The sequence below is a fragment of the Staurois parvus genome, unplaced genomic scaffold (genome assembly GCF_062004578.1).
Source record: "Staurois parvus isolate SC_StPar_1 unplaced genomic scaffold, SC_StPar_1.0 ptg000117l, whole genome shotgun sequence".
NCBI classification, from domain to species: domain Eukaryota; kingdom Metazoa; phylum Chordata; class Amphibia; order Anura; family Ranidae; genus Staurois; species Staurois parvus.
This window is the reverse complement of record NW_028317913.1, coordinates 236,950-264,872: the sequence shown is the minus strand read 5'-3', so window position 1 is coordinate 264,872 and position 27,923 is coordinate 236,950. Positions and strand designations below refer to the sequence as shown.

Sequence of the window (27,923 nt, the reverse complement as noted above, 5' to 3'; positions counted from 1 at the left end):
ACTAGCATTCCAGCAGTCAGCCTACACACTTCCCCCACAACAAATCCGCTTGAAAGACATATGCAGGTAAGTAATGGGGAGACTGCTTAATGTGCACTGAATAATGGATGTTGGTTCAGTGAATGTAAGATCTTTATGAAAACTGATTGTTCAGGTACAAAAAGACGCATTTCCAGCTTTAAAGGCAAGAGAAAAAGGCACTTTGGATATACTCTTGTACCTACAATTGTACCTACATGCACATCCTACACGATGGTGACTGGTATTTTGCACAGAGGCTAGTCGATTGGGAATAAATATGACAATTCTGGCTTGTTCACACCATGTCTGTTGAGCTGCTTTTTTCACATACCTTCACACAGGTAGGCGAGTACAGGGTACATGGAAAAAAATGGTTTTCTATTTGCCCTGCTCACATTATACTTCTGCAGTGGTGTGCAAAAAAACACAGCTCCATGGACATGGTGTGAACAAAGGCAGGGCTTACATGGGTTGCATGTATGAAGGATAACCTTTAAGGGTAATTCAAAGTGCAGGTATGCAGTGCATTTCGGGATTGCCGCAGTGCCGATGCACCAATCGAGTCACAATGCACTGTTAACTTTTTTAGTAAACTTTATTGAAATGTCCCACAGACATTTCATCAAGTTCAATTGGCCACCGCGGATTGCCTTGCACTGCACTGTGCTGGAAAACACCACAATGCAGTGATGTGAAGTGGGCATAGAGGAGCCAGACAGTGGAACTGCACTGGAATAGCCACCCAACATAGTCTCACCGAATCTTGTGACAATGAACCTTAAATCTTCATGTCTAAGCGGATTGTAAGTGAAGCCAGGAACTTGTATTTCTATAATCATAGGTCTTCTATAATTACTCTATCAAAAAAAGTTTTATTTTTCCCCCCATAGGTTGATCAGGACAGAGTATGTGTACAATTATGCTTAAGCTGGCCATACACCCGTATAACTGTGGTTAAAATTTCAACATTCGTTTGATTTCCTAATCATTAGTGGGATCTAAATGATGTTCATTTTAAACCACAGTGACGAGAAAATTCAAAGAAGCAGGATGGCAAATTTTTCTCAAATTAATGAATCTCTAACAGTGAATGTGTTTTTTCTTCAGGAAAGTCCATTTACTGCAAAATACAATATTAAAAGCAAACATTGATTGCAGTGCTTTCAAATGACACTTATCAAGTCATCAAATGTACTGATGATAATTCTAGCACAAATTCTAGTTTCCTAATCCCTCTGATGAACACAGACTGTCCTAGGTATGAAGCACATATTGGAGATTAGAAGATGGGTATTCAATCCGGCTCCACATTAAATGACTCTCCCTGGTTAAGCAAAACTGTATATTATATGCACAATAATATTTTTCCTGATTTTGTCATCATCCTACCATCAAAGAAAAATAATATTTTGGCATCATGATTAACAATTTTAATCTTGGTCTTGTGTTTAAAACTGAAGTTTAGTTTTTCTTTTTCTCTATGCAGCACCATGGGCAATATTTACCTCTAATTGCTGCTGCATAGCATAGAAAATGTCTCCCCACAGAGTGACTTTCCAGCACTGCTAGAGCTAACATCAGTTGTTGAGAGTGTGAAAGAGCTCACCCTCCCTTTCTTCTCTGTTGACAGAACTAGTATTTTTTTTTTACAGAATGCAAATTCTGGAGGACATGGATCCTGTCATTCATCTGTCCGCATTCCATTAACAAATTTGTGTTCTGAGAAAAAATACTATAAGTTTTGTGAATGAAGGAGGAGGTAGCCAAAGGGACTAGCAAGCTTTGCTACTCTTTTAAGACTCGTAGTGGCTGATGTTAACACTGGAAGTGCCAGAAAATCAGAGCTGTGGAGAGGACCGGGCGACAGCAAGGAGATGAATTCTACATTATGCAGCAACCAAGCAAACATGGCACACCCTTCACTAAAGGTAAATTATGTCCCTGGTACTGTATAGCAAAAAAAAAACAAACATGTAATTGAACCTCAGGACTAAGGCCAAATATATAAAAAGGGCGCTGAAAATCATCATCAACATCTATTTCTTTACAGAGCAAAGATTTGGTAGACATCAATATGACACTATTAAACTAGAATATCACTAAAAGTCACTGAGATAAAATGACTGCAAGTCACTGAACATTTTTCCATTGTTGAAGTACTACTGTGCCATGTACTATCCAACAGCATATTTCTGACAAGTAATGGTTAAAATGGCTGCCCGCTCATCAAAACAAGGGAATAAATGGCACTATGAATTGACAAATTAAAGAGCAACCATTCTAAATGGATATCTATTTTTTTGGGTGAAGTAGGTAAGAGCTGAATACCAGTCTTCACTTCCAGGGCAGATCTCTATCTTAAATGAGCTAACCCAATCAGAAGTCCATGCGACTGAGTATTCCTGCCATCTAGTGGATTCTCTATAGACCTGTGAGAGGGGAAGTGTGGCTATTCAGCCAATACAACTATTCCACTGGTCCAGGTTTTTAAAAAGACAGACCTGTAATTTTAGCAGTCTTCTCCTCCTGGTTAACTCTGTTCTCCTCATCATCTTCATTGTCTTCTTCAAAATCATCCAGGTTTCCTATGTCTGCTTGCTTCATGCTCATCAAACTGGCGAGGCTTTGCATGTCTTCATCACTAAACACATGTAAGAATACATAAAATGCATTCAGTACTGTACATAATATACAGTATTTTACATAGAATAACTACAGAATATCCATAAAAATGGAGCACAAAAAACAGGCTAGACTGCTGGTAGAAAAGTTTTTAACCCGTATTTTATTACTATCCAACTCTCCTATCCATGACATCTACCGACAAATGCCACAGAAAGTGGACACAAAGTGAAATTCCATGAACGGTTTATATACCAAAGCTAATTTACCACTTTGTATCAGTGCTGCCTTTCAGTGCCCATCAGTGATGCCTGTCAATGCCCATCAGTGCCACCTACCAGTGCCTCCTCATCAGTGCCACCTATCAGTGTCCATCAGTGTAGCCTATCAGTGCCCATCAGTGCAGTCTCATTAGTGCACATCAGTGAAGGAGAAAAATCACTTATTTACATAAACAAAAACTAAGAAAAAACTTTTTTTTTTCAAAATTTTCAGTGGTTTTTGGTTTGTTTAAGAAAAAATAAAAAACCCAGAGGTGATTAAATACCACCAAAATAAAGCTCTGTCACAAAAAAATGAAAACAATTTCATATGGGTACAGTGTTACATGACCGCGCAGTTGTCATTCAAAGTGCAACAGCGCTGAAAGCTGGAAATTGGCCTGGGCAGGAAGGGGGTATAAGTGCCCTGTAGGCAATTGGTTAATGCGGAGTTCCACCCAAAAGTGGAAGCTCTGCTTGTTTACCTCCCCCCCCCCTCCACTGCTATATTTGGCACTTTTCGGGGGATAGGGGGGAGCGGATACCTGGCTTTGACAGGTACCCGCTCCCACTTCCAGCTCAGTTCGTCACAGCAAAGTGAGCCGGAAGTTCAACCTCCCTCCTTCCTCCCCGCAGTCTTCACTTGACAGGTCCCAGAAGACTGCTGGACCAATCAGGATGCGCAGTGCGACTTGCGCATGCACAGTGGGCACCTGGCTGTGAAGCCACAAGCTGTCACAGCCTGGTACCCACAGTTGAGATGCTAGCGACTAAGAGAGAAGAGGGAGAGAAGAGACGGCATGGGTGAGCACAGCGCTGGACCCTGGGACAGGTGAGTCCAGTCCATTCATTAAAAGTCAGCAGCTACAGTTTTTGTAGATGGTGAATTAATAAACACAAAACTGACTGTAACTCTGCTTTAACCCTCCAGAGGATTTACACCCCCCCCCCCGACCAGGCCATTTTGTGTTGTGTTATTTTAACTGGCAATTGCGCGGTCATGCAACACTGCACCAAAATTAAATTTAAGTCCTTTTTTTCCCCCAAATAGAGCTTTCTTTTGGTGGTATCTGATCACCTGTGTGGTTTTTATTATTTGCGCTATAAACAAAAAAAGACCGACAATTTTGAAAAAAAAAAAAAACACAATATTTTTGACCTTTTGCTGTTAAACATGTCCAGTAAAAAAAATTTTAAAAATCAAATTTCGGCATAAATGTAGGCCAAAATGTATTCTGTTACATATCTTTGCTAAAATTACAGATTTTTTTCTTTTTTTTTTTACTAGTAATAGCGGTGATCAGCGACTTATGGCAGGACTGCGGTGGGCATTTTGACACTGGGTGGAACTGACCTGGTGTCACTGACATCCAATACAGTGATCCGTGCTAATAAAAACCACTGACACTGTACTATTCGCACTGGGCAGGAAGAGGTTAACATGTGGGCTAATCAAAGGGTTAACTATGTGCTGTTTTACTATGTGGGCTGTGTGTGCTTTACACTGCAAGAACATTGCTTTGTATGGCTCTATGCAGAGCCATGCGAAGCAGTGTGTAGGAGCTGACAGGGGAGAGACCTGTATTGTTTACATACAGGTCTCTACCCCTTTTGGAAATACTCAGAGATCGCCAAGTGCCGGTGGCGAATCCCCGGCCGGGACCCGGTGATTGACAGCCAAGACCTCGAGCGCCCCCCTACCAGGAACTGTATATATATGTGATTTTGCACACCCGTGCTGCCCTGTAGCAATATTTCTGCTATAGGGTGACGCTGAAGCAGTTAACTATTGGTCTCAGGAGAAATAATGTAAACGCCAATCTGTCCTACAGTCCTAATTCTTAAATATAGCTATGTAAAATATTAAAAATAAAAGTATTTATCCTGTTTAAAATCCAGCACAGCACTGTCCCACCCTGCTCTGCACAGCCTCATTGCCCTGTATTCTCCACACTATGCCTAAAATCAGTGAGTTACTAGAGGCCAATCTGCTGACAGCCTAAATATTTACTGCATCAGAGGAGATGGAAACCGTGCTGAGGAAGGACAGATTAGGGAGGCCAAAAAGGAAAGCAGGACAAGTGACAGGACAAATTTTGCTGCCAGGGAACACAAAAGAGTTAAATTTACAAGGATAGTGTCTTATGTTATCTCCCTAATATTCTCTCCTTTCTCCCTGGGCCGAAGCAGTTATAAGTCTGAGCACTGTCAGCCTTCCTCTCTAGCTGAGACAAAACATACAATCAAGGCTGGAAATGCACACATTTTAATTAGAGAAAGTGAAAAAGTTTTTGAGATTAATGTCTAGTACACACCACCGTTTTTTTTTTCACCATGTAACCCAGCAGGCTAAATGGAAAAATGTTAGTATAGATATCACGCCTATTTTGTGCTATTGTGTTCTGACAGGAGAACTCCCCTCCTTTGCTAAAATAAAACACACTTTGACCCATGTGTATGGGGCTTAAGGAGAGAGGGAGAGTTTTCAATAAGGTAGTGACTGCCCTGGGCTTCAACAAAATGGTGGCCTTTAGCAAGAAAAAACAGAGGCAGTGCTGGAGGCAATTTAAAGCACACACTAATTTTGGTAGCATAAATCATAATGAGGAATGTATGTCCTTTTGTTAAAGAACATTATTTGTTATCAGACTGTTATGGGTATAGCTTTGATTTAAAGTATATTTAAAGCCAGTTAGTTCTGAATAAGGTAAGGAAAGGTTATAACCTCTTTTAGGTTTTTATTGCTCATTAATTTGGGAGATTCTACCGCTCTATTTATCCCGATGACCATTGGTACAGGGAAAAAAAAGGTTAGGAAATCAACATTTTACATGTGTCACCAAAACAGGAATCCACGTATATATGTAAAAATATGCCCATTAGGGACACTTGCTGCAGTGACTAGTGTCTAACATAATATTTAAAGTGTTACTAAACCCAGGACCCTACATTCACTATATCTGGTCTCCCACAGTACACAGAACATGGAAATGCAATTATATTAGTAAATATAAACTGCTAAATACCTTTTCTCATGAGCAGTTAGAGCAGTCCTGTGACTTCTATCAGTGTCCAGCAGAGCACATGTTAAAGCTTGTAGGAGGAGTTTTCATTTGCTCTAGGGCAGTGGTTCTCAACCTTTCTAACGCCGCGACCCCTTAATACAGTTCCTCATGTTGTGGTGACCCCCAACCATAAAATTATTTTCGTTGCTACTTCATAACTGTAATTTTGCAGTAGGAGGAATAGTGCCACGTCATTGGTGTCAGTGGGAGGAATAGTGCCACGTCATTGGTGTCAGTGGGAGGAATAGTGCCCCATCATTGGTGTCAGTGGGAGGAATAGTGCCCCATCATTGGTGTCAGTGGGAGGAATAGTGCCCCATCATTGGTGTCAGTGGGAGGAATAGTGCCCCATCATTGGTGTCAGTGGGAGGAATAGTGCCCCATCATTGGTGTCAGTGGGAGGAATAGTGCCCCATCATCGGTGGCAGTGGGAGGAATAGTGCCCCCTTCATTGGTGTCAGTGGGAGGAATAGTGCCCCCTTCATTGGTGTCAGTGGGAGGAATAGTGCCCCGTCATTGGTGTCAGTGGGAGGAATAGTGCCCCCTTCATTGGTGTCAGTGGGAGGACTAGTGCCCCGTCATTGGTATCAGTGGGAGGACTAGTGCCCCGTCATTGGTATCAGTGGGAGGAATAGTGCCCCGTCATTGGTGTCAGTGGGAGGAATAGTGCCCCCTTCATTGGTGTCAGTGGGAGGAATAGTGCCCCGTCATTGGTGTCAGTGGGAGGAATAGTGCCCCGTCATTGGTGTCAGTGGGAGGAATAGTGCCCCCTTCATTGGTGTCAGTGGGAGGACTAGTGCCCCGTCATTGGTATCAGTGGGAGGACTAGTGCCCCGTCATTGGTATCAGTGGGAGGAATAGTGCCTCATCATTGGTGTCAGTGGGAGGAATAGTGCCCCCTTCATTGGTGTCAGTGGGAGGAATAGTGCCCCGTCATTGGTGTCAGTGGGAGGAATAGTGCCCCGTCATTGGTGTCAGTGGGAGGAATAGTGCCCCGTCATTGGTATCAGTGGGAGGAATAGTGCCCCATCATTGGTATCAGTGGGAGGAATAGTGTCCCATCATTGGTATCAGTGGGAGGAGGAATAGTGCCCCGTCATAGGTGTCAGTGGGAGGAGGAATAGTGCCCCGTCATTGGTGTCAGTGGGGGGAGGAATAGTGCCCCGTCATTGGTGTCAGTGGGGGGAGGAATAGTGCCCCGTCATAGGTGTCAGTGGGGGGAGGAATAGTGCCCCGTCATAGGTGTCAGTGGGGGGAATAGTGCCCCGTCATTGGTGTCAGTGGTAGGAATAGTGCCCCGTCATTGGTGTCAGTGGGAGGAATAGTGCCCCGTCATTGGTGTCAGTGGGAGGAATAGTGCCCTGTCATTGGTGTCAGTGGGAGGAATAGTGCCCCGTCATTGGTGTCAGTGGGAGGAATAGTGCCTCATCATTGGTATCAGTGGGAGGAGGAATAGTGCCCCATCATAGGTGTCAGTGGGGGGAATAGTGCCCCATCATTGGTGTCAGTGGGGGGAAGAGTGCCCCATCATTGGTATCAGTGGGGGGAGGAATAGTGCCCCATCCTTGGTGTCAGTGGGGGGAGGAATAGTGCCCCATCATAGGTGTCAGTGGGGGGAATAGTGCCCCATCATTGGTGTCAGTGGGGGGAGGAATAGTGCCCCATCATTGGTGTCAGTGGGGGGAGGAATAGTGCCCCATCATTGGTGTCAGTGGGGGGAGGAATAGTGCCCCATCCTTGGTGTCAGTGGGGGGAGGAATAGTGCCCCATCCTTGGTGTCAGTGGGGGGAGGAATTGTGCCCCATCGTTGGTGTCAGTGGGGGGAGGAATTGTGCCCCATCGTTGGTGTCAGTGGGGGGAGGAATTGTGCCCCATCGTTGGTGTCAGTGGGGGGAGGAATCGTGCCCCATCCTTGGTGTCAGTGGGGGAGGAATAGTGCCTCATTGTTGGTGTCAGTGGGGGGAGGAATAGTGCCCCATCGTTGGTGTCATTTGGGGGAGGAATCGTGCCTCATTGTTGGTGTCAGTGGGGGGAGGAATAGTGCCCCATCGTTGGTGTCAGTGGGAGGAATAGTGTCTCATCGTTGGTGTCAGTGGGAGGAATAGTGCCCCATCGTTGGTGTCAGTGGGAGGAATAGTGCCCCATCATTGGTGTCAGTGGGAGGAATAGTGCCCCATCATTGGTGTCAGTGGGAGGAATAGTGCCCCATCATTGGTGTCAGTGGGAGGAATAGTGCCCCATCATTGGTGTCAGTGGGAGGAATAGTGCCCCATCATTGGTATTAGTGACACCAATGATGGGGCACTATTCCCACTGACACCAGTGATACTTACCTTGCAGACCCCTGCTCCAGCCTGGGCTCGCTCGCTCCCTCCCTCTCCCATGGTACCGACACTTACCTGTCAGCTGTCTTCCTTCTCCGGCCGCTCTCCTCCTCTTCACTCGCTCGATCTTCGCGGTGCCGCTCGGCCCCTCCTCTCCAAGCTCCACCTCCTTGCCGGTGATTGGCCGCCTGTGTGCCTGAGCTACAGTGCCGGCTGCCAATCACAGGCGAGGATTGATCTCGAGGTGTGTCCAGATGACAGGGGCGGCATGTCATCCCGCCCACACCTGGAGACGGCGGTGGCGGCGGCGGCGGCGAGGAGCGGTGTCTCGGTTCCTAAGACCATCGGAAATATGTGTTTTCCGATGGTCTTAGGCGACCCCTGTGGAAGCGTCGTTCGACCCCTAAAGGGGTCGCGACCCCCAGGTTGAGAACCGCTGCTCTAGGGGGATGCATAACACCTGACCTTTGTCTGGATAGTGCGGATTGGCCCTGTGCTGATCACATGCATTCTCCCAAGAGAAAAAAAAAAAGAAAAAACCTTTCTACTAATACACACCAAACTGAGCATGTTCAGAGTGACTCCACACATATGTCTTATCAGGAGATAAGAGGAGTACACTGGAAGAGGGGGAGGATCAGAGAAGTTAGGATCAAAGAGCAGAGGATTAATCCCTTATGTTCCATATTGAGTATAACTAGCATGCTTTACTGTATATACAGACTAATTTTACTGTTCTAGGTTTAGTAACACTTTAAATAAAGGGATGTGTTCCTGGAGTTCAGCTTTAAAGAAACTTGCATATGGGCATACTTTAAGACAGCTAACAGTGCCTTTTTCAACCAGGGTGCCTTGAGGTTTCTTCAGGGGTGCCTTGGCAAAATGTCTAAAAATTGCCCAAAACTTGTATACAATGAGGAACAGAAGTATTTGAACACCCTGCGATTTTGCAAGTTCTCCCACTTAGAAATCATGGAGGGGTCTGAAATTCACATTGTAGGTGCATTCCCACTCTGAGAGACAGAATTTAAAAAAAAAAATTCAGGAAATCACATTGTATGATTTTTAAAGAATTTATTTGTCTTGCACTGCTGAACATAAGTATTTGAACACCTAAGAAACAGCAAGAATTCTAGCTCTCAAAGACCTGTTACTGTGCCTTTAAAAAGTCCACCTCTACTCCGCTCATTAATCTAACTTAGTAGCACCTGTCTGAGCTCTTTAAAGACATCTGTCCACCCCACAGTCAGTCAGACGCCAACTACTACCATGGGCAAGATCAAAGAGCTGTCAAAAGACACCAGAGACAAAATTGTGGACCTCCACAAGGCTGGAAAGGGCTACGGGGCAATTGCCAAGCAGCTTGGTGAAAATAGATCAACTGTTGGAGCAATTGTTAGAAAATGGAAGAGGCTAAAGACGACTGTCAGTCTCCCTCGGACTGGGGCTCCATGCAAGATCTCACCTCGTGGGGTATCACTGATGATAAGAAAGGTGAGGAATCAGCCCAGAACTACAAGGGAGGAGCTGGTCAATTACATGAAGAGAGCTGGGACCACAGTTTCAAAGGTCACTGTTGGTAGAACACTACGCCGTCATGGTTTCAAATCATGCATTGCACGGAAGGTTCTCCTTCTCAAGTCATCACACGTCCAGGCCCGTCTGAAGTTTGCCAATGACCATCTGGATGATCCAGAGGAGGCATGGGAGAAAGTCATGTGGTCAGATGAGACCAAAGTAGAACTTTTTGGTCTAAATTTCACTCGTCGTGTTTGGAGGAAAAAGAAGGATGAGTTGCATCCCAAGAACACCAACCCTACTGTGAAGCATGGGGGTGGTAACATCATGCTTTGGGGGTGCTTTTCTGCGAAGGGGACAGGACGACTGCACTGTATTAAGGAGAGGATGAATGGGGCCATTTATTGTGAGATTTTGAGCAACAACCTCCTTCCTTCAATCAGAGCATTGAAGATGGGTCGTGGCTGGGTCTTCCAACATGACAATGACCCAAAACACACAGCCAGGATAACCAAGGAGTGGCTCCGTAAGAAGCATATCAAGGTTCTGGAGTGGCCTAGCCAGTTTCCAGACCTAAATCCAATAGAACATCTTTGGAGGGAGCTGAAACTCTGTGTTGCTGAGCGACAGCCCCGAAACCTGACAGATCTAGAGGAGATCTGTGTGGAGGAGTGGGCCAAAATTCCTGTTGCAGTGTGTGCAAACCTGGTCAAGAACTACAGGAAACGTTTGACCTCTGTAACTGCAAACAAAGGCTTCTGTACCAAATATTAACACTGATTTTCTCAGGTGTTCAAATACTTATGTTCAGCACTGCAAGACAAATAAATTCTTTCAAAATCATACAATGTGATTTCCTGAATTTTTTTTTAATTCTGTCTCTCAGAGTGGGAATGCACCTACAATGGGAATTTCAGACCCCTCCATGATTTCTAAGTGGGAGAACTTGCAAAATCGCAGGGTGTTCAAATACTTCTGTTCCTCACTGTACAAGTCAGCGGATAGAACAAGCCTACCTTTTAGTTACACAAAGCCACAGGTTTTCATTGTGCACCATTACAGCCTTCTAGCCGCTGCCATCCTGACAACCAATGATATCATCAGTTGATAAGGAGGATGACGGTTGCCTGCACAGCATCCTTGTTTGACTCTCCCAGACTCCATCAGTGCTGGGGTCAAATCAGCTCAGTGATGGAGAAAAACGGAGGGAGAAGAGAAACATTGGAATACTAGTCAGTGTGCAAAAGTGTATTTGCTTTGGAAGAATAAATCATCTCTAATGTTGGGTGTACTACTTGTATAGAAGTTGCTGTGTTATATAAAACTATCATAAAAGAAAAAATAGTTATTTTAGAATGGGGTGCCTTGGGACTGTCCATAATTTTAGAGGGTGCCTTGACATTTTCCATGATTTTAAAGGGTGCCTTGACTAAAAAAAAAGGTTGAGAAACACTGATCTAATATATCATAGTTATACTGGACATACCAGTGTAACTAAGTGCTGCGTGTAAGTACTTTTACCATCACAGAATACTGCCCCATTGAGTTTCTGGTGACAGGATGGAAGACAAGAGTCCCAGAAGAGCCAAAAATGCTGCCCCATCTCTCAAAGGAGCATTCGGTATCTTATGCATAGATTGTGCTTAAACACTGACTCTCTGAAAAGTCGATATTTGCATACAGATTTGAGAGTTTAGCAGCACAACACATGAAGCTAATAGGTTAGATTCAGGCACCCGGTGGGGACTACTTCAGGATCCGAGCTTCGTTTCACGGGTTTACTTTCAAGAGATAAGGGTCCCTACAAACCATTCCATTCCCAATGCTTGATCAAACCTATACTTTCCCAGAAATGCATATTCTATTAACTACAGAAATGCACAAGCACACTCATACCGTACAATATGCAAGAAAGAACATTATTACACAGCAGGGTACAGCGTCAGCTATTTGAGAAAATATCTGTTACTTAGTAGAACAAGGTGAGAAAGGGTTTTGTATTTTTTTATTATGAAGAATGCTCTATTTCAGACACAGTACAAATAATAGCCTATCTACATTTTGATGGCTTGCTTGCAATTTAATGATACATTTCTGTAATTGGCATTCTGTACAATTCACGCTCAGTGTGTACGATGGAGTTGCGGATTAACACTGGACATTGAAATAGACTTTCTATGCCTCCCAAGGAATCCGCACATGTTAATACCCGCAGAGATGATTGCAGGATAGAACACAATTAAATGTTGTCAGGCAACAAAACTGAACTTTCATAATGTAGTAAAGAATAAGAGAGATAAAAGAAAGAGGGAGGGAGGAGGGGGGCTAAAAGATTAGAAAAAAAGAAAAGCAAAATATTTGCATAAATCCACAAATTAAATTGCGCCGGGAAGAAGTGAGAATGTATGTCCACTGTTATGGCTTTCTTCTACTCTCATTATTTAGGAACAATATAAACCGTAATAAATGAAAGCTCAAAACACTGGAAAAAATGGCTTAAAGCATCACTGTTGTACATTAACATTTCACTAAACATGACAACAGCTGGTGCTTCAGATCATCTACAAGCGTCTGCAACATCCATGAAATAGCCCTATTTAACACAGCAAGTCCTTCAACTAAATGGTGAGCAGAACCCATTCTTAAAGATGAATTTCAGGAATTTAGCCACTTTCTAAAATGTTCTGGATTACTATGGGTTAAGTCCAACAAAGCACATCCTACATTGTGGACTTATCTCTTTAAAGAATATGTAAATCCGTCATTTCATATTCCTGATATGTGCCTGCTGTACCATGTACTTGTATGAAAAAGTATCCTGTTCTCTTTGCATTGCTTCCTTTGTGTGAAATCCCTGGTGTGCCTACCAGTCCCTCTGCTTTCCTGTCAAAAACTGACTACACTAGGCATGAAAGCACAATATGGCCAGTTTTCTAGCTGAGTTGAGAGCTGAGTCTGAGCCTGCTCTCCTCCGTTGATCAGCTTTGTCCTGACATGCTCCCCCCTGCATAGCCATTCACTTGGAAGACTAGTGTGCTGTTGTTTCTTCTCCCCCACCTCTCTGAGTTCTCTATGCAGCCTAGAACTAAGGGGATAAGGGGAGGGGTTGTGACGGGAGTCACTTTGGGTGGGGGGCCCATGGAACCCAGCTTACTTTGGAGAGGAGGGGAGACCCCTGTCTTAGCTCTCCATATCCCTCTTATGTGTAATTCACCCTGTGCCTGTTAGAGGTATAGGGTGATCTGTCCTAATATTGTGTGGGGGTTGTCGATTGTTCAATGTTATGTGGCTGCATCCTATTGTTCTATTGTGTGTCTGGTTTGGGAGCAAACTATTATGGGATGTATGTGTTTATGTGTATTAGCTTAGTAAGGGGGGGGGGGGTGTCTCCAGCAGCCCTCCCTCCTGATGGGACTGTCTGCTGGTGTGAAGTTTGAATACCTGTGTGTCTCTTGTTACTAAATGTAGATTGCCCCACCCTGTGTCATTATGCAGGGAGGGGGGACTGTCCCTCTGAGTGTATATATCTTGTATGTGTTCAAATAAACTAGTCTACCTTCTGGTTTTCTTCAAGACTGGTATTGTCTAGTCTTGTATGGTCGGCTGTAGGGGCCTGTTGTCAGTGTTCAGACGGGGAAGCGGTAGTCTAACAGAAGTACCCAAGCGCAGTCTGAGTCGGTTCCGTTACAGGGGGGGAGGGGGGAATGTGTTTGTAATGTTTGTTTATGTCTGTACACAAGCGTTTTACTTTTCTATTTTAACCAATTCAGCCTCAGTAAGGTACCCGTACGTCACCAGGTTGAAGTGGTTATACCGGAATGATGCCTGCAGCTACAGGCATCATCCCAGTATCTTTTTGTTTTCAGGCGGAAATGCTGAAGAATGTAAAATCAATCTTGGAGGCTAAATAGCTGCTGGATTGTTATTACATGCGGCAGGAGGGGTCTAATAAGAGGACCTGTCATGGCCCATGCTATCAAGAGGGATGTTGTTCAGCCCTAGTGATAGCCATAAAAGCGATTTAAAAAAAAAAAAAAAAAAAAGTTACAGTGTAAAGAAATTTACATTTTTTTTTTATTGCGCCACCATGCTTGCGTGCAAAGGTGAATGCACACATCAGTCCCACACACATATGTAAATAGAAATCGCACTGCACATGTGAGATATCACCACGAACGTCAGAGTGAGAGCAATAATTCTAGCACCAGACCTCCTGTGCAACTCTAAACTGATAACATATAAAGGCTTTCAAAGTTTTTCCTATGGAGATTTTTAGGTACCGTAGTTTGTCACCACTCCACAAGAGTGAGCAACTTTAAAGCATGGCAAGCTAGGTATATATTTAGTCAGTATAACATATTTTACCAATCAATTGGGTATTGTGTCCTGATGATCAGTTTAGCCTCATCAGTGTGGCCAATAGTGCCTATCAGTGCTCATCTGTGCTGGCTTTCAGTGCTAATCTGTGCTGACTATCAGTGCCTCCTCAGTGATGCCTGTCAGTGCCGCCTATCAGTGCAGCCAATCAGTGCCATCAGTGCAGCCAATCAGTGCCCATCCATGAAGGAGAAAAATCACTTATTTGCAAAACTTTAACGGAAACTAAGAAAACTTTTTCCCCCCCCTACATTTTTGGTCTTTTTTTGCTTGTTTAGCAAAAAAATACAAAAACCCCAGTGGTGATTAATACCACCAAAAGAAAGCACTATTGTTCTAAAACAAATTATAAAAATTTAGTTTGGGTACAGTGTTGCATGACCCCGCAATTGTCATTCAAAGTGCGACAGTGCTGAAAATTAGCCTGGGCAGGAAGGGGGTAAAAGTGCCCGGTAGGCTAGTGGTTAAATATTGATTGTCTTAGTTTTTAATGTCATTTTTCAGTTTGTCAGTACAAAAAAAAAAAAAAAAAAGTGCTTTGTCAGTAAATTGACCATGTTTTTTCAGTAAAAATATGCTGCGGGAGGTTGGCAAGCTGATCTCTGCTTCTATAAGGGGGAGAGATGGGTGCTTTGATGGAGACCCCAATGTAAGGGGGGGGGGCTTTGATGGAGACCTCATTGTAAAGGGGACTCTAATAGTGAGCCTGGTGTGGGGGAGGATTTTATTCTGAATGCAATATATTTTTAAATATACAATGTGGCTCTAGTAATTAAAAGTTTGGAGACCCTTGATTTAACAGATAATTCAGAGGTCGTACTAGCTTTTAAAGAATTGGGTCACATGCTGCAGTGCAGAATTTTCAACATTCAAAAAATGCCAATTTATACGAGTATCAAAAGAGGTTTTGCTTGTGAAATCACAGAAACCTGAATGACATGTCTCAGCAGCCCCGGCAACTAACTAACCATGAGGGGGTTCATGGGTGTTCTCTTGTGAGTGGAGTTTGGGTGGAACCAAGAACAACCACACTGCCCATGTAAAATGTAACTGCCAAGATAACTTTTATCAATCAAAGTGAGAATTTTACACGGGCACAGTGTTTGGCCCTATGTTTTAACTGTTTAACCACTAGCCTACAGGGCACTTATACCCCCTTCCTGCCAAGGCCAATTTCCAGCTTTCAGCGATGTTGCACTTTGAATGGCAATTGCGCGGTCATGCAACATTGTACCCATATGAAATTTGTATCATTCTTTTGTGACAGATAGAGCTTTATTTTGGCTGTATTTAATCACCTCTGGGTTTTTTTATTTTTTCTTAAACCAAAAACCACTGAAAAGTTTGAAAAAAAAAGTTTTTTCTTAGTTTTTGTTATAAAATTTTGTAAATAAGTGATTTTTCTCCTTCACTGATGTGCGCTAATGAGGCTGCACTGATGGGCACTGGTAGGCTGCACTGATGGACACTGATAAGTGGCACTGATGAGGAGACACTGGTAGGTGGTACTGATGGGCACTGACAGGCTTCACTGATGGGCAATGAAAGGCAGCATTCTTATATGGTACTGACAGGCAGCACAGATAGGTGGCACTGACTGGCACTGTTAGGCGGCACTGATAGGCAGCACCGATGCACACTGATAGGTGGCACTGATTGGCAGCACTGATAGTTGGCACTGACTGGCATTGATAGGTGGCACTGACAATGATGGGTGACACTGAAAGGCAGCTCAGATGGGCACTGATATGTAGCATTGATGTGGCACTGGCAGGTGGCATGGATGAGCACTGATGGACACTGACAGGTGGCGCTGCTGGGACTACACAGATCATCAGGGCACACTGATCAGCAGTGCTCTGATGATCTGTGTACATGCCCCCTCCGAGGAATGCTGATTACCGGCTCTCCTCTCCTCACGAGCTTTCAGTGTGACAGCTCATGGGGAGAGAAATGCCGATAACTGGCATTTCCCTGTTTACATGTGATCAGCTGTGATTGGACATAGCTGATCACATGACCGAGCCGACATCTTCGTCTCTTTCCATAGATCAGTGATCCACTGTGTCCGAGGGACACAGTGTACCGCCGATCGCCACGCCCTCCGGGAGCCGCGCATGCGCGGTTAGAATGGGAGGACGTCATATGACATCCTCCCAGAACGTGAGAACCACCTTGTGTCCGTCATATTACTATATGGCGGGCGGGAGGCAGTTAAAAAGTACAGCTAGGCATTAAAAGCAAGAGGGTGCAGTAGCTGTCTTCAGGAATGAATTGGACCCAACAGCCTACGGTCATTCTTCTGTATGAAACAACTTGTGATACTGTGAAGCCATCTAGTTGGGATCAGTAAACACTGTGGAAGCCTTAAAAAAAAAATATCAAGGCTCAATGGAAGCAGGTGGCTGTAAGAATGCTCTCTGAAAGCATCAGAGTTGTGTGACTCATATTGTGATATGTCTTAGGATAACAAAGTGGGGTGCATTGCTACACTTTAAATGTGCAATTAGATTGTAGGCCAAAAAATACCACATGCTTTCCATAGAACATTCTTGTAGCTGTAAGTGTAAATTTCAGATGTATATGTGGGGCATAAAAATTGAGATCCTAAGTCTATGATGTTTGTTTAGTAGAACTGTATTAAAGCTCCACTCCAAGCAAACAAGGCGGTAGTAGAATAGAACCAAACCCAGAAAAAAGAAACTTACGTAGCTTTGCCTTCTCTTAGAAAAATACAAGAGAGTGAGAACTGAAGAGTGGCTGACACAACCTTTTTTGACAGGGGTTTGAATTTCAGCTTGACATCCGTTTGGGTAGGCATGGGGCTTGCGTATTGCTTCATGTTAATGTTACTGGTAGCAAGGGCTTTTCGACGACCAGAAGTCGATTCCTAAAAAAACAAGAAAAAAAAAACACGTGTAACCATGGTCAAAATGTAAAATCGTATTTATTTCCACATTGTATTTCCATTATATATAGTCTACTGCTACTAATCTGAATGATCCTGAAGTTTAAAATATAAACCAAAGGAATGAGCAGAAGAGAAACTGCAAAGCAGGCAGGGAATTCAGGAAGTTGTGAAAAGAGACGGCCAGCAGACAGAGGTCTCAACATGAAGGAGATTTTTCAAATAAACATATTGGATTGTCAAAAATAACAATTGTTTGTATTGCCAATGTTGATGCTATATATTGAAAGCTTTTGCTGTGGCTATAGATCTGCTTCAAGGACCAACCTCTTGTAGGTGTTGGTGGCTATGCCCTTACTGAGATCTCACCACCCTCAGTTGTGACTGGGCAGCACCAGAGAGGAGTCAAGGAGATACCTCCCCAACAAGGACAGGCATCAAGAAAAGGGGTTATAACCCTTTTACATTCAATCCAAAATTTTAATATGTATTCCGTGGATTTGAGCTTTATTAGTTTGTGGAAAAAGATAGGTTTCCATAATTATATTCAATACATCCATTATCTTCAGTTACATATGCCACATGTCCAGTATAACTGCTAAGAGGAAAATAAGTTCTGCAACGTGAACACTTGACAGAACCTCAAACCAGTTTCACAGGTCTGTCAGTTGAAATTTTAATGCAGGGTGAAAAGTTTAGTCTATATGTGGATGAGGATACAGTTTGCCACTATGACACTCATCTTAGATGATCTAGGTCACACATGGCACAACTACCACTGAAGATACTCACCTTAGATGATCTAGGTTACACAAGGCCCACCTAACACTGAAGACACTCACCTCAAATGATCTAGGTTACACAAGGCCCACTTAACACTGAAGACATTCACCTCAAATGATCTAGGTCACACATGGCACAACTACCACTGAAGATACTCACCTTAGATGATCTAGGTTACACAAGGCCCACCTAACACTGAAGACTTTCACCTCAAATGATCTAGGTCACACATGGCACAACTACCACTGAAGATACTCACCTTAGATGATCTAGGTTACACAAGGCCCACCTAACACTGAAGACACTCACCTCAAATGATCTAGGTAACACAAGGCCCACCTGCCACTGAAGACACTCAGCTCAGATGACCTAGATTACACAAGGCCCACCTAATGCCGCAGACACACATCTTAGTTGATGTAGGTCACACATGGCACATCTACCACTGGAGACACTGACCTCAGATAATCAAGGTTACACATGGCTCAGCTACTGCTGCAGACACTCATCTTAGATGATCTACTGCTCACCTACTACCAGGAACACTTTTTTTTTAGATAATATAAGGTTTCACACAGCAAACCTACCACCGGAGACCCTCATCTTAGATGATCTAGGTTATGATCTAGGCTCCACCATACCTGGCAATACATTGTATTTTCTTCACTTGTGGAAGCTGAAAGGGACAACTTCAAGAAGTGAACAAAATGTGATGTACTTCTGTCAGATTTATTTTGCTGTGTGTCCTCACTGTTGAGATATTGTCTCATTTTCTGTCCCTGTGGCCATATAGAAAGTAAGGTACGCTACCCAAGGGAGGCACAAATGTCTCAACAGGTGTTTTATTTTTTACAAGCAGAGACACTGAATAGTCTAAATGGAAAGAAGGCCTGACCAACAGGATACTTTGATTGGGAAGAGTATAAAACAAACTTTGCCTATGAAAGCCACATATTTGTTTTAATGCCCGCCACCCCTTTTCTGCATTACTCGGTTGTCCCTTTCAGCTTCCAGGGAAGGTAAGCAAAGGAAAGGAGAGTATGTGCTGCTGAAAGCAGGGAGCAATAACGGAAACTGTCGCTCTACCTGTATATGAAAAGAAGAGGTTTGCTCTAAGGTCAGAGAAGGTGCATCGAAACTGGTTACACAATAGGATCACAATATATCAAGTAGAAAAAAAAACACTGGTTGTTTTGTAAATTATTTTACATCATTTCATAGCTCAGAGAGTTCAATTTTCCAGTTCTCCAAACACAAGCTATGTAGAAATGTATACTGTACACACCACACCTTAATCAGCCAAACCTCAATGCCAGGAAGGAGTGGAGTCACACCCAAGATGTTAATTTAGTAAAAGTAAAAAAAAAAAAAGTTTAACAAAGAATGGAGATGCAATATAGTCTGCAGTTTATAATTAAATGACTTTACAGAATAAGATCATAATGTTATTTAAAAGCTCGAGCCGGACAGCTAGATACACAAGTGAAACACAAATAGAGGGAGACTCTTGCTGCCCATGAGTTTGTGTATTGAACATACAGTAGTCCCTGGGCTTCTGTAGTACTGCTGTACTACACGGCTACATGATGACAACCCTTTTCAGCACTTGCAATTTTGCACATTTTGGCAGTGTCTTTTCAAGAGAAATGGCAACAGAATTTGTGATTGATGTTTCAAGGATTGTAAACATTGATGTGGTTTCAAAACTGTGACAAGCTCATGACCCTTTAGGTCCCATTCACACCTTAGTATTTTGTAACACGAAGCTCCAAAACACTCAGGACGGGGGGGGGAATCAATATTACTCTATGGAGATAGTTCACATCTCCACTCCAAGTCACCTGAAGCAGAATGGCTGAAGCTCAAAAAAGTTTTGGAGCTTCCTTTTTAGCTCAAATTGGGCAGATTTGCACATTTTAATTCTCACAGAACAGATAAGAAACGTGACTGGTGCGCTTTTGCACGTGTTAATGTAATAATATATGAATACATTTAAAACAAAATAAATACACAACTAAAAAATCATGAAAACTAAATAAATAATAACCCATAAAAAAAAGAAATTATAATAATATTATATATTATTAGTAATAATAATAATAATAATAATAATAATAAATACCCAAATAAATATATTCATAATAATAAATGAAATAAGTAATTATTAATAATAATTTATTATTATTAATAATAATAGTAATAATAACCCCCCCCCCAAGATACATTCATAATTAAACGAATATTAAAAAAAATATTCTTGATATTAATTTATAGCTTTTTAAAGTTTTAGGGGGTTAACGTTATGGGTTCATTATTATTAATTTATTATTACAATTATTTATTTCTGATTATTTATATTTGTGTATTTATTTTACATAATTTTTTTCGGAATTTCGAGGTTTAATATTATTATTAATAATACAATTCATTAATTATAGGGGTTAATTATTATTTATTATTACATAGTATTTATTTATGATTATTTTTATTTACTTGTGCATTTAACATTTATTTATTCATGTTATTATCACCCTAACAAAAAGTAATACATTAAAAAAAATATTAAAATAATAAATTAATAAATTAAAAAAATAAAAACTGATGGAAAAGCTGAAGCAGAAAACCCTAGCAACAAATGATGCAACAGATGATAGTTTTCTCTATTAGCTAATAAAAAACCGCCGATGCTCAAAAACAACTAAAATGCGCAAACATTGTGGTAAAATATGCATGAAAAATTGTGCGAAAAATGCTATGCTCAGATGTGAATGCAGCCTTACTGAGCCCTTGGTTTACTGCTCATCACTGTGCAGGTGGTGCCTTCCAATAACCTCGCCTATAGGTAAACTTCTGGTGTCCACATGACAACATCATCATGCAGAATAACATATTGTACATGCAGCAGCAAACTAGCCTAGGTTATGACAGGTTTCAAGGTCTGTGCGACTGAATCAATTACAACTGTCTCATCTTTGTTTCCTCTTTTCTACAGAAAGGGCTTTAATCCTTAGACAATGGAGATCAATGATTTCGCACAATAGGGAGTGGGTTGCTGAACTCAATATGAGGGTGAAGGAACTAACAGCCAACCTACAGGACAGACACTCAAGCTTCATGGAAACATGGCACACTTGGATAGACTACTCTACCTCCTCATGCCTTCAGCTCTACTTATGTTTTCCACATAATTTTTCTAGCTACAGCACTGATGTTATTGAGCCAGTTTCTGACCAGTCACAATCCCTTCTTCTGTTCTCTACCCACTGCTTCCCCTTTTCTTTCTTCTGTACCTACCTATGATAGTGGTAACAGGGACCCCTATCAAATACTAGACCAGCAGGACTTGATTGTCTACACACACTTGGCCCCATGTCATTTACTGACTGGTTGTAAACGGTAGATCACGTATTGATTGCCCCTATATACATCTGGCATTTTCTTTTCTCTGTGTATGTGTTTAAAGGATAAGCTCACCTTTGGGAACATGTTACATGCTCCTCCCATTTTTAGGGTGGAACATGTAAAATGTTCTTTAGATTGTAAGCTCCAAGGGGCAGGGCCCTCCTATCCCTCTTGTATTGAACTGTATTGTCTCCCGTTATATTATAAAGCGCTGAGCAAACTGTTGGTGCGATATAAATCCTGTATAATAATAATAATGTTCCCACTCCTGCAGCTACTCCCCGTTCTGCCATACCTGTGACAGCGGGACCAGGATCTCCACCCCGCACCCACTGTTACTATTTACGCCCACATGGCAGTGCCATTTATTCACAGAGTTCTGTGAAAGAACTACAAACAGCATCAAAATATATATATCTATCTATCTATCTATCTATCTATCTATCTATCTATCTATCTATCTCTGTATATATATCTATCTCTATCTATCTATCTATGTATGTTTTCACACTGAGGCATTGTGTTGAGGTGTAAAAACTCCTACTTCCAGCATCTTTGGGGCATGTTTGGCGAGCTAAAAAAATGCCCTAAAAACACCTCTTCCCATTGAAATCAATGGAAAATGCCAGAAAAAAGTCACATATCCTTTAAAAACGCTCAGAAAGCGTGTTTTTGTGGCGGATCAGTGTGAAAGTAGCTTTACTGTGCAGTTATTCCTCTCCCTAGATCCCACCCTTCTGGTGATGCCATCAATTTAACAACACAATCAGAGTGGACAAGATATGCCTATGATGATATAGAACTCCTGGTAGGCTTGTATGATGCTAGAAGCACAGAGTGTGCCAGGGCACTGTCAGTTGCGCAGAAGTGCTTTGCTGCTCCTAATCAGGAATTATATGCTAAAGGTACATATTTTTACTGACTGCTTTGTCACATAAATCTGCGCTAATGAATCCTCACTAAAGAGCCAACCTTTATATTTTAAGTATAGGTCTGCTTTAAGAAAAGTTCTGCTTCAGATCTGAAATTAAGTCATTTGAAAAAAGCAATTAACATAAACAATAGGTTAAACAAGGCTGCCAGTTTACAGACTCACTTGAAATATTGGAGAAAGGCATTAATCAACACTCTTAGATGACAGCTCAATTATCTTTGAAGAAGACATGTCATAACCCGCAATACCTTATGTCTGAGGTGATGCTTACAATCAGTGTCTTGCAGGCAGGTTTAAGGAATAACATGTGCAACTGACTTATGTCACAGGAAACCTCCAATTATGGAACAAAATGTCCTTGAAAGGTGGACCAGTCTCCTGGACTGATAGAGCCAAATGGTTTACAGAGCCTGAAGGAGTCTTCCACTGGAGCATTGCTTCTCAATATATATATTTTATGTAAAACATATGAGCCAAAACTGATTAGAAAATACAATTAATTAAAAAACGGTCTCCATTCACAAAAGCAGATCGCATGCGATATTTAGGCAAATACTACATGCGATCCTGAAAACGTTAATTCACTATTGCTTTATGCGGTACTTGCCATATAAAGAAAAACGCTCGGTAAATGCTGCATAAAAAAGGAATTTAAAGCCCGTTCACAAAAGGAAATAAATGCATGCGGTAAATAAGTAGCGGCCCAGGCATGCGATAGTTAAGGAGCTGGCAGCTGCAGGCATCCTTAACAACCAGTAAACAACATGGTTGTTAAGGAGCGGGAGGCCGCCACATCCTTCAGAACCGTCGAGTCATCAGCTGTCAGCAGGGGTCCCCCACTGACAGCTGAATGTAAACAAAACAATTGACGGCAATTAAAATTTAATTTATGGATAAAACAGCATTGCAGTTCCCCCAAAATCAATACCAGGCACTTTGGGTCTGGTATGGATTATAAAAAGAACCCCATGCCAATTTTTTTTTAAAAATGGTGTGGGTCCCCCTCCAACATACTCCACCCTTAGCCAAGCATGCAGCACGGCAGGACAGGAAATGGGGGGGGGGGGGCGGAGACAAACGAGTGGCCCCCTCCAACAAAAATCAAAATACACATGCCCTCAACATAGTGGGGGTGCTTCGGGGCAGGGTGGGCTCCCCCAAAAGCACCTTATCCTCATGCTGATGACACCAGCCAGGGTTGTGGGGTCTGCAGGTGGAGGGCCCCCAGATCCCGGTTCCCCCAACCCCTAGTGAATGAGTATGGGGTACATAGTACCCCTACTCATTCATCAGAAAAATGGCAAAAAAAGTAAAAAAACTCAACAACGGTTTTTGACAAGGCATTTATTTTTAATAAATTGTCCCCCAGTACAGATCTAATGTTAATCACGATGAACAACGGACGCTGACCCGAAAAAGAGAAAAGAGCAAAAAAAAAAAAAAAAAGACAATCCAGATGAAGGCTTTGGCTGAATGACAGCTCCACAGCCTCTAACTGCTAAATAAACTAAGGGGTGGAGCCACCCATTGATCTCAGCATTTCTATCCCTGGTAGTGCAGCTAAAGCAAACAATCAACTATGGGTGGCAAGGCACTGTCAAAAGATCTCCGGGATAAAGTTATGGACAGGAACAAGTCAGGAAATGGATACAAAAATGTTTCAAATTCTTTATCAATGCTTAGAAGCACAGTAAAGTCTAATATTAATAAATGAAAGGTATTTGGTACAACACAGACCCTTCCTGGATCAGTTCGTTACACCAAACTGGATGAAAGAGCCAAGAGAAAACTGGTCAGAGAAGTTACCAAGAGTCCTACAGCAACTCTGAAGCAGTTGAAATAATTTATGACAAAGAGTGGTCATTGTGTGCATGTGACAACAATATCACAAATTCTTCACTAATGTAGCTTGTACGGGAGGCCTGCAAGAAGAAAGCCACTCCTTAAGACAGGCCACATGCAGTCACAACAAAACTTTGCCAAAACAAACCTTGAAGATTCTGAGGCCACATGGAGAAAGGTGTTATAGTCAGATAAGAGTAAAATGGAATTATTTGGCATCAACACCAAACAATATGTCTGGAAGAAATCCAATACAGCTCACCATCCAAATAACACAATTTTTACAGTATAGCATGGAGGTGGTAATATCCTGTAATGGGGGTATTTCTCTGTGGCAGGGACTGGAGCACTTGTCAGGATAGAAGGAAAAATGGATGGGGCAAAATACTGTCAAATTCTTGAGGGAAGTATGCTACCCTCTGCCAGAAATTGTCAATGAGAAGAAGGTTTAACTTCCAACATTACAATGACCCAAAGCACACAGCAAAAATGACCACACAGTGATTGAAGGAGAAAAGGTGAATGCCCTTACATGGCCTAGTCAGAGCCCAGACCTAAAGCTCACTGAAAATCTGTGGAATGACTTGAATACTGCAGTCCACAAACAGTCAGCATAACTGAACCTGAGCAGTTCTGCAAAGAAGAATGGGCAAATATTGCAAAGTCTAGATGTGCAAAGTTAGTAGAGACGTAACCAAACAGACTAAAGGCTGTAATTAAAGCAAAAGGTGGTTCAACAAAATACTGAAATAAGGGGGTGATGCTTTTTCCAACTCAGTGATAGTATTTATTATTTTTTTTCTGACATGTTGGTGTTACAAGTTACACTGAGTAAATACAGCTGGATAAAACAAAAACTGTCTTTGATTCTTTTCTACACCTACTGCATGTGTAGTAACGCCAAGATTCCTTTTATAAACCACTTCCAAGAAAAACTAAATAAATTAATTAATTCATTAGCTAGATCATAGTTTCATTAGATACTTAAACAGCAGATGCCACACTAAATTGGTTGAACAAATATAAAAATATTAACAATGTAATAAAAATTTAACAACCACAGAGCCTGAAGATCTGTCATGACAGACCTCTCCATGGTCAAGGTTAACAACAAACTGAAAGCAAAGATCATGGAAAAATGCTGGCTCATGGTTGCAGATCCAAAGCGTAATTAATTGTCAAAACGGCTAAAATCCAGCCATGGCAAGGACACTGACACATTTCAGTCAGTCAGGCCCTAGTCATAGCTAAGAGTTACTGGGAGAAAAGATTTAGAGTCTCGCCATGTAATGATGTGGCACATAAACATGGGTTCACTTCAGTCTACTGTACTTTGGATCATCCCTACCTGCCATATGACTCTTTCCACCACGCAAACCACCCAAAATTATTCAGTCCTTAATACTCCTCGCTGATGTCCTGGGAGATATATATATTGTGGCTTGGAAATATATTGTAGCTTGGATTTTACATTACGCAAGAGTCCTACCGATTACTATTCCTGCCTTTATGCTTCAGGCACACCTAACACAAATGCTTCACTTTGTCTGGAGGGGTACAAGTCCTCGAGAATAGAAATTATACAGAACAAAATTACTAGTAGAATTAGGTTTCAAAACACTTCCAGAAATACTACCAGGCATTTAATATAGCCCAAGCGGCCCAGTGGCAATCCCATTAAGGTATTCCTTTGTTGGTTTCCCTGGAAGCCACTCTCTGCAATCCCATTTCCATCAATAACCTCTTATGGGTGTCTCCTGAATTCTGGACGCATAGGAGGTTTTCACCAATGTATGTGTGCCTTCTTGGGAATTAACTTTGTCACAGAAAATGAGAGAAAGGGGAGGGGAAGTCTTTCTTAAAGTGTTACTAAACCCAGGACCCTGCATTCACTATATCTGGTCTCAGTACACAGAACATGGAAATGCAATTATATTAGTAAACATAAACTGATAAATACCTTTTCTCATCAGCAGTTAGAGCAGTCTTGTGACTTCTATCAGTATCTCACTGAGCACTGGTTAATCTTGTAGGGTGAGTTTTCATTCTCCTCTGACTGTCCTATGAGGTTGCATGACCCCAGACCCTCTGTCTGGACAGCGCTGATTTGCCCCGTGCTGATCACATGCATCCTTGCAAAAAAAAAGCTGTCTAGCCATACACAACAAACTGTGCATGTGCAGTGACTCCTAGGGCTCTGTACTATCAGCAGATGAATTGGGGACAATAGAAGAAGGGGAGGATAAGAGAAGACAGGATCAAACAGTCTTTTAACACAAATGCGGAGGATTAACCACTTAGGTTCCTCAGTGAGCATGCTTTAGCGCATGTACAGACTGATTTTACTGTCGTGGGTTTAGTAACACTTTAATGGGAACACATGTTCCAAAGGAATATCCCCTGATTTTGGGGAACTTTTCTCTTACTTCATGCTACTTCTTTGGAATAGGAAGAAAGCACAAAGAATTGAACAATCTTTGACAAAAAATATATTTAAACAGAATATAAACATACATTTTCCAATAAGAGCCCACAGTCCTCTTATACATATCATTCAATCAATCATTGTTTCATGCATCCCTAAATTCCTATTGATGCAACAATCCTCCTCTGCTAAAAGTCTGGAATCTCATTTTAAGAAAATTCAATCAATTCAAAATTAAAATTTAAAGATCAACAATGGTCTCTAGCTGAAGCACTGTTCTTTCAGTGCAGCTATGCACTGGAGGTGTGGCACAGGGTACAATTGCAAAATACAGTCAGGTCCATAAATATTGGGACATCGACACAATTCTAACATTTTTGGCTCTATACACCACCACAATGGATTTGAAATGAAACAATCAGGATGTGCTTTAACTGCAGACTGTCAGCTTTAATTTGAGGGTATTTACATCCAAATCAGGTGAACGGTGTAGGAATGACAACAGTTTGCATATGTGCCTCCCACTTGTTAAGGGACCAAAAGTAATGGGACAGAATAATAACACTGTTCAACAGGTAAAAAGTTTTGGGCATAAAATTAGCTAATCTTACATAATTTTGGGGTGCTGAAAACGAAAATGACCCTAAAAAATGTTGATTGGGTCTAGTTTCCATGATATATTCACCCATCTAATGACGTAAGCCATTCAAAATTATGATGCAACTTCAGCTGCATATTGCGCAATTGATACTGGTGACCAATAGAAAATTGCATGTATACTGAGATGATGCAATATTAGCCTTTAATTGCATCACTTCACTGCATAAAAGCTGCAGTATCTGTAGCTGATTGTAGTTCGACAGCGTCTTTACATTTCGTTTTATGCTTATATAGGCCACTCAGTAATGCCTGGAGCTGGGCACCACATACTGTATATGCTGCAATTCTTGTGGGACGGCACTGGAGCAATGGTTGAATGGAAAAAAGGCATCTATGCCTTTTGCTGTGCCAATGATTTGGAGAGAGCCAACAGATCATGTTAGTAATTGTTACTTTTGTATGGTGCCTCCAATTGTAAAAGGGCTAAATAAGAAGAAAAATTTATCTGTGCACTATCCAAATATTCCATCGGCAATACGTCCAGTTCCTCATGGAGAGGGGCTACCAATTCCTAAAGCACCAGAATCCTTCGTGGTTGAGTCAAGTGAGGAAGAACCTGAAGCGTGTAGTCACGTGCAGTTGTAAGAGATAGCCCTTTCCTCGAATACAAGAGAAAAGCCAAGAGAAGCAAAACCGACACAAACTGAAGACAAAACTAGTGAGAATCCTAAGTATTAAAATGATTCAACTTAGCTTATGGCTATAATTTTTCTTGGTAATCCTATGCAATATATTATGCCATTTGGGCTTTGTTATGTAGTCAATATCACTTGCTTTATATT

The 27,923-nt window shown here is 42.0% G+C and overlaps 1 protein-coding gene across 7 annotated transcripts in view; it reads right to left on the bottom strand.

Annotated features, from left to right (window-relative positions):
- Positions 1 to 27,923, bottom strand: part of EHBP1 (EH domain binding protein 1) — a 547,128-nt gene that overhangs the window by 368,097 nt on the left and 151,108 nt on the right. For all 7 annotated transcript variants that reach the window (XM_089671985.1, XM_089671988.1, XM_089671986.1 and 4 more), the window contains exons 6-7: positions 16,896 to 17,077; positions 2,523 to 2,662 (exon numbers count right to left, since the gene is read on the bottom strand). In XM_089671985.1, the coding sequence (XP_089528111.1) occupies positions 2,523 to 2,662; positions 16,896 to 17,077 (322 nt within the window). The remainder of the gene's footprint in view (positions 1 to 2,522; positions 2,663 to 16,895; positions 17,078 to 27,923) is intronic.